Genomic DNA, 7,497 nt, shown 5'->3' on the forward strand with positions numbered 1-7,497 from the left:
GGACAAAACTGGACCATTTTCTTACACCATACACAAAAATAAACTCAAAATGAATGAAAGACCCAAATGTGAGACAGGAATCCATCAGAATCCCAAAGGAGAACACAGGCAGCAACCTCTAGGACCTTGGCCATCACAGCTTCTTGCCAGACACGTCCAAAGGCAAGAGAAACAAAAGTAAAGATGAACTATTGGGACTTCATCAAAATAAAAAGCTTTGCACAGCTAAGGAAACAGTCAACAAACTAAAAGACAACCTACAGAATGGGAGAAGATATTTGCAAATGTCTTATCAGATAAAAAGCTAGTATCCAAAATCTATAAAGAACTCAACACCCAAAAAACAAACAAACAAACAAACAAAATCCAGTCAATAATGGGCAGACCACATGAACAGACATTTCTCCAAAGAAGACATCCAGATGGCCAACAGACACATGAAAAAATGCTCAACATCACTCAGCATCAGGGAAATACAAATAAAAGCCACAATGAGATACTACCTTACTCCAGTCAGAATGGCTAAAATTAACAAGTCAGGAAATAGCAGGTGTCGGTGAGGATGTGGAGAAAGGGGAACCCTCCTACAGTGTTGGTGGGAATGCAAGCTGGTGCAGCCACTCTGGAAAACAATATGGAGGTTCCTCAAAAAGTTGAAAATAGAGCTACCCTATGGCCCAGCAATTGCACTATTAGGTATTTACTCAAAGGGTACAAACGTAGTGATTCAAAGGAGCACCTGCACCCCAATGTTTATAGCAGCAACGTCCACAAGAGCCAAACTATGGAAAGAGTCCAGATGTCCATTGACAAATGAATGGATAAAGAAAATGTGGTATGTATAAACAATGGGATATCTTGGAACACTGAAAAAAAATAAAATTAAAAAATTAAAATTTACCTTAAAGAAATATCAAAAAATAAACAATGGAATATTACTCAGCTATCAAAAAATTAAATCTTAACCATTTGCAATGATGTGGCTGAAAGTAGAGGATGTTATGTTAAGTGAAATAAGTCAATCAGAGAAAGACAATTATCACGCAATTTCCCTCACATGTGGAATTTAAGAAACAAAGCAAAGGATCATAGCGGAAGGGAGGAAAAGATGAAATAAGACGAAATCAGAGAGGGAGACAAATCATAAAAGATTCTGAACTCTAGGGGACAAACAGAGGCTTGCTGGAGGAGAGGCAGGTGGGGGCGGGGTCACTGGGCGGCGGCATGAAGGGGGCACGTGGTGCACTGAGCACGGGGTGTTACATGCAACTGATGAGTCACTGACCTCTACCTCTGAAACTAATAATACACTCTCTGTTAATGAGTTGGATTTAAGTAAAATAAAAAAATAGAGAAAGATTCAGGCAGATGAAGTCACCCCTCCCAACATCCCCTAGATCTCCATTGCTTCCCAAAAATGCCATTTAAGATTAGACACTGTGGCTGGCCAGCAGAGCTCTGCCACAGACTAGTCAGCAGTAAATCCAGCATGATCTTTTTATGCCAGACATTTAGTAGTGGTGCATGATGACGTGCTTTGTCAAGGGCAAGGCCTGTCTCTCCTGTGGCCCGCTCCCAGCCCAGTGTCTGACAGAGGTTAGGCTCTCAGTAGGTATTTGAAGAAAACTTAGCAGACAAAGAAGCAAGGAAAAAGTGTGTTTCCCTAGGTAACACAGCCAGTTGGGGGTAGGACTCTATATGGAAAATTTGGCACCTGCTACCAGGGACAAAGCAGGAGACCTGGTTTGTCATTCACCCTTCCCAGTAACAGTGGAGCCCTGGACCATTTGAAGGTCTTGCAAACCAACGGCCCTATTTTCTTAAGTTATGTGGCAGAGAGAGAGAGAGAGAGAAAATAAAATGGTGCAAAAAATACATATAAAAGCAGAACAATGTAAAAATGTTTTGCTAATGTTCTCTCCAGAGCAGAGCAGTGAAAGGCTGCATCACTTTGCAGTAAATTTCATAAGACAGAACTGTGACTGCTTTTCCTTGTCACCCCATGTCTGGTATTTGTTGTAAACCATTGGCCTGGATAAGCATCCTGGCAGAAGAGGGTCTGTGGGAGGAGGGCCCTTGAAGGTGGCCAGTGCTCTTGTTCCTGGCCTGGAGTTGGGGTGGGTCGTCATGCGTGTGGAAGCCCCGGGCAGTTTGGTGCCCCATCGGCACTCCTCGTTCCGTTCCGAAATCTAATAGCACAGGGTTTTCCCAAATCTAGCACTGCTGTCATTTTGCTCTGAATAATTTTTTGTTGGGGGAGCCTGCCTGGTGCATTATACAATGTTTTCCCCCCAAATCTTAATGTCTCCAGACATTCCAAATGGCCCATGGAGGGGATAAATCACCCCCTGCTTGAGGCCATTGTTCTGGATAAAAGGACAGGTAGCCTCTGACCCCCTTTTCCCGCTTCTAGAAGGACGCACTTTCTTCTCCCTTACCTACACCTCTGATCCCTCTGAGCTTGATTGACTGGTTATTGCTGGAATTAGCTACTGATCCCCAAACACAACGGTATCACAGCACTCACCGGAGTGTCTATCGCCCTCACTAGAGGGAGCTCTTCCTGGGAGAGATGATGTCTTTATCATTCTTCACTCCCTGCACCAAGCCCATACACAGTGTGGGTTTAAAATGCTTAATAGAATTTATGTTTTTCCAGAGCCAAGAACAGAAACTGAGGCTGTGTAGACTTCTGACCTAACTTAAATACATGAATTGGGCTCAAGGGAAGGCCTTGGCAGTGAGAGCTGGGGTGGGGAGAGCTGTCTTCACACCCGGTGCATTCAGTCGTGCATTTCCTGAATCTGCAGTCACAGGGCTGGATTAGTAAGGGTTAACAACCAAACAGGAAAGCATGGTGGAAAGAGGACAGGATAAGAGACTTCGCTGTTGCGTAGCTACTGTCTCACAGAAAAGGCTACTTGTAAAGGCCTGGGGAATTGTCTGCCTTAGATTTTTAATTTCCTCCTGTCGCTTGTTTGGGAAGGCGGACAAGTGACCCTCTGCTGCCCACAAAAGGCCCGATGGGGCTGGAAACAGACCCAGAAGGCAACACAGAGGCAGTGGAAGTGTCTAACAAAAGCAGGCTCCGAAATGGGTGAATGCCTCATAAGGACACTGCAGAACAGCAGGTGGTAAGCCAGGAGATACTTTGTTTTTGCAAGATTAGTTGCTTTGATTTGCAAAGAAAAAAGCAGACTGGCCTAAAACATTAATCCGCTCTGCCTGATGTTGAGCAGTCTTTCTGCCAAGTCATGTTACCATCTGTCCTCCCCCCCTTCTCCCCTCCCCTCCCCCGCCAAAAAACGAAAAAGCTCACTTTCTACAAACTTTGGAGTCCGTGCGCTGGAGATAAAGCCTGAACGAATGAAAGTAAAGTATTCTCAAGGATCTCTGTAACACCCACCTCCACCGCCTCCGGCCAGGGTGACACGCTGTTGGTCTTCCTGGAGCCCACGCGGAGCTTGGCGGCCTTGTAGACCTTCCAGTACACGAAGAGCACCACGCAGAGCGGCAGGTAGAAGGCGCCCACGGTGGAGAACACGGTGTAGGAGGGCTCGCGGCTCACCTGGCACTCCTCGCTGCGCTCCGAGTATGTCTCCCCCCAGCCGAAGAGCAGCGGCGCCAGCGAGATCACCGCGGAGAGTGCCCAGGTGAGCACGATCATAACATTGGAGATGCGCTTGCGGGCGCGGGGCGTGTATTCCAGGTGACGCGCGACGGACCAATAGCGGTCCAGCGCGATGGCGGTCACATTCCAGATGCTGGCGGTGCAGCAGAGCACGTCGCACGCGATCCACAGCTGGCACAGCCGCCGACCCAGCTGCCAGCGCCGGCCGGACAACTCATGCACCAGGCTCAGCGGCATGACCAGAGCCGCCACGAGCACGTCCGAGATGGCCATGGACGCCACTAAGTTGTGCGGAACCCGGTGGAAGGTGCGCACACGGAGGATGGTCGCCAGTACCAGGAGGTTCCAGGAGAACGTCGCAGCCACCAGAAAGCCCAGCAAGGTCAGAACAAGCACACCGAAGACAGAGTGGAGGGGCGGGCTGGGGCGCGGGTCTTCGGCGTCAAGGCTGCTGTGGTTGGTCTCCGAAGGGGCGGGGGTGGAGAGAAAAAAATAGGTTAGGTTCACAGGTGAATCCATCGCTGGGTCAGGAGACCGGCCCGGGGTGCGTGCAGAAGGAGCGTTCGGGAAGACAGTCGTGGCCCCTGTGCCCGGAGCCACTGGGGTGTTTGCGACCTCTGGCTGGTGGCGGGGTTTCTGGGGATTGTTTCCGAAACCTCCTGCCAGCGAGCACACGCGGGAGACGGGGTGGCTGAGACGAGGCTGCTGGGCTGCGTCTCGCAGCGCAGCCGGGGCCCTCCGAAGCCGTCACTTGCCGGGGCTTTTCCCCGCGGCACGGACAGCAGTCTGGTCACCCAGAGCTGAGCATCTCCCGAGTCGGGGGGCAGCTGGCGCCCCCGGAGCCTGTGGGTGCCGGAGGGGTGCTGGTGCGTCTGAGCAGGACTTGCGCTGCGCGTCGGCTCCCTCCTCGCCCCTCCGGGCGGCGGGCTGCAGCCTCAAGCCCGTGCAGGGAAGCCAGGCAGGGGCCGTTTTTCTGGGGATCTGCCTCCTGCTATCGCCGCAGCCCCAGCCCCACGCCGTCTGGGGCCGCGGCTCTGGGGCGGAACGCCGGCGCGCCCCTCCAGACCTGCTTCTCAAAGTGGGGATCCAGCCTACGTCAGGCATCAGCTGATGAGGCCGCCTATCCCCGCCCCTCCGCCCAGAGCGCGCAGTGCTCGCTCCCGGTGGTGCTGTCCGTGGTGCTGCTGTCTCCCCCACCCTGGGCCGGGGTCCTGGTGCTGTCCGCGGTACTGGCCCTGCTTCCCGAAATGCGCTTCCCGAGTGGATCAAGTTTACCAAGGAACTCTCCTGGAAGCATTCCTCGGGCTACCTCCCACCCACGTCCTTCCAGGGGTGGTCTGGATACCTTGAGTGGGTTCTCAGCTCTCCGGAGGGGCTTACCTTAAGCATGCACAGTTCCTCGTTGCGGGTCTAAGATGGTATCACTGGCTTTTCTTCTGAAGATGTCAGTACACAATTGCGTCCTTCCTACACAACACCTGGTGCTTCCCCTAAGGGATAGTTTTCCTTTAAGGAGAAAAGGCAAGAGAGCATTTACTGCTGTTCCTAGAAATGGCTGAGGTATTGGAACCACCACGTTTAAACTATGTCCTCAGAATCACAGAGAAGCTGCAGTCTTCCAGGGCTCCCCATTGGATTTGCTTCCTTTGAAATGCAATATGGGATACAAGTCGTTATAAAAACTCCATCTTCACTAGGAAGCATTTAATTCTTTCCCTCCACATACACACATGACCATATACACATCCATAGTAATTGGGAAAAAATAAAAATTCCTACCCAGAAGTTATGATAGAAGGCACTTCACAGAGGGAGACGTGATATAGCAAGATAAAATAAACCAAAATAAGAAGAACAATATGACAGAAAAGAATATGAGATGGCATCAAGCATTTTTAAAGTGCATATAATTGGTGTTATGAAGTCGTATACATTCACAAGTGGTTGGCCACAAGTTTGGTCAAAAGCTTTTTAGTTATTTGAAGATAAGAAATATGTTTTGTTACAAGATTCAGTTTCTAACAGAGGGCAATGAGCACCAAGAGAAGTCCCTGGAAAGAGAGAAAATCCTCCGCTGGGACCCAGAGGAGAGAAAGCTGTTAGGAAATATTGATGAGAATATTCTTCATTAAATACAAGTTTATGCACATAGCTGTTTCACCAAATACCCCCTAAATATAGCTGATGGTGCCTGCTTGTGTACAGGGCTACTTTATGTGGCTCTAGTCAAGGGGAAAACTTGAGCTCATTCAGAGAACATCACCTTCTTGAAGCCATAGAACCAACTGGGATGAGATGTAAACTATGAATCTTCATCTTTGAAACAAATGGTCTGAACTATTTTGCATTCAGTTTCCGGAGCCCATGATTTGGAATAATGGGTGAGCTACACATCCCACAGGCAGCAGGCCTTGGTGCGGGGATCTCCTGATACAGATCTCAAAAGCCACCGTGGGTTCCAAGAATATTCCCCACTGGCACCGTGTGCTGAAGCTAGCAGTCCGCACTGAGAGTTCAGTGAGAAGCCATCAAATAAGGCGCCAAGCCGGGGATGACAGGGGACATTTTGTAAAAATCGGAGTGTCGCATAGGTAAGAGTACAGTCAAATGCTCTCACAAAGAAGAAATCCAATGGAGCACCTCAAGGAGAACCAAAGTTTTTGAGAAATTTTGGTTTATCCCTTACAGAAACACAAAGAGAAATCACAACATTTCAGTTTCTTTATCTTAGAGCATGGCCATGATTTTAGCTTGGAAAAAAAAAAAAGTAAACAGGTATAGAACTCCTACCTGCTGTAAAGCACCTCTGAAGGCCAGTTTTGAGTAATAGAATTTCCTGCTTCACCTCCTGTGGGCTGAATTGTGTCCTCTTCTCCCTCAAACTTCCTGTGTTGAAGTGTTAAGCACCAGTGCCTCAAAACAGGACTGCATATGGAAATAGGATCTTTAAAAAGATTAATTTAAACTGAAATTCTTAGGGTGAGTCAGACTGGTGTCCTCATAGCAAAGGGAAATTTGGACACACAAAGGGAAACCAGAAATGTGTGCACACAGAAGGACACCAAGTGGGAACATGGCAAAAAGGTGGTCATTTGTGAACCAATGGAAGAAGCCTCAGGAGAAGCCAAACTTGATGACACCTTGATCTTGGACTTCTGGCCTTCAGAACTGTGGAATAAAAGGGGGAGGATTGCTGTTTCTTAAGCCACTCTGTGAGTGGTATTTTGTTATGGGAGCTCTCACAAATAAATACATTCAACAAAAGATACGTACAGGGCGCCTGGGTGGCTCAGTGGATTAAGCCGCTGCCTTCGGCTCGGGTCATGATCTCAGGGTCCTGGGATCGAGTCCCGCATCGGACTCTCTGCTCAGCAGGGAGCCTGCTTCCTCCTCTCTCTCTCTCTGCCTGCCTCTCTGCCTACTTGTGATCTCTCTCTGTCAAATAAATACATAAAATCCTTAAAAAAAAAAAAGATACGTACAAAAGATACAACCAGGATGATATACTATGTGGGGTGACAAATCACAAGACATCTACTGAAACACATCTTTATAAAACGTGGTTTGTGCCCATTCTAGCAACAACTAGATGCAAGTTCTGGTGTCTTTTGTAGTTACCCACATCTTGTGATTAAGCCATGTGATTGGCATATAGAAAAATGATGACTGCACATTTTTTATAATGGGAAGGTATGCATCTATTTGATTCAAGTAGGAGTTTAACTACAAATGAAGATTCTTAATTCCAAGTTTAAAAGTGAGAAAAAATGAGGAAGTGCAGAATATAACCTTATTCTGCCCCACTTGCAAGGATTGGAGGGACAAGATTTTTCCTACCCATCTAAATCACCACAATTTCATGAGAT

The 7,497-nt window shown here is 48.2% G+C and overlaps 1 protein-coding gene and 1 long non-coding RNA gene across 4 annotated transcripts in view; one reads left to right on the forward strand and one right to left on the reverse strand.

Annotated features, from left to right (window-relative positions):
* The window catches only part of HTR5A (5-hydroxytryptamine receptor 5A), a 46,586-nt gene extending 41,716 nt beyond the window's left edge, over window positions 1-4,870 (reverse strand). For all 3 annotated transcript variants that reach the window (XR_009403714.1, XM_059396033.1, XM_059396032.1), the window contains exon 1: window positions 3,407-4,870. Coding sequence is in view for 2 of the 3 variants with exons in the window: in XM_059396033.1 (XP_059252016.1) it covers window positions 3,407-4,150 (744 nt within the window). In the remaining variant the exon portion in view is untranslated. The remainder of the gene's footprint in view (window positions 1-3,406) is intronic.
* The window catches only part of LOC132015535 (uncharacterized), a 66,254-nt gene that overhangs the window by 43,395 nt on the left and 15,362 nt on the right, over window positions 1-7,497 (forward strand). The window lies entirely within an intron of this gene.

Source organism: Mustela nigripes, chromosome 4 (assembly GCF_022355385.1).
Source record: "Mustela nigripes isolate SB6536 chromosome 4, MUSNIG.SB6536, whole genome shotgun sequence".
Classification (NCBI taxonomy): domain Eukaryota; kingdom Metazoa; phylum Chordata; class Mammalia; order Carnivora; family Mustelidae; genus Mustela; species Mustela nigripes.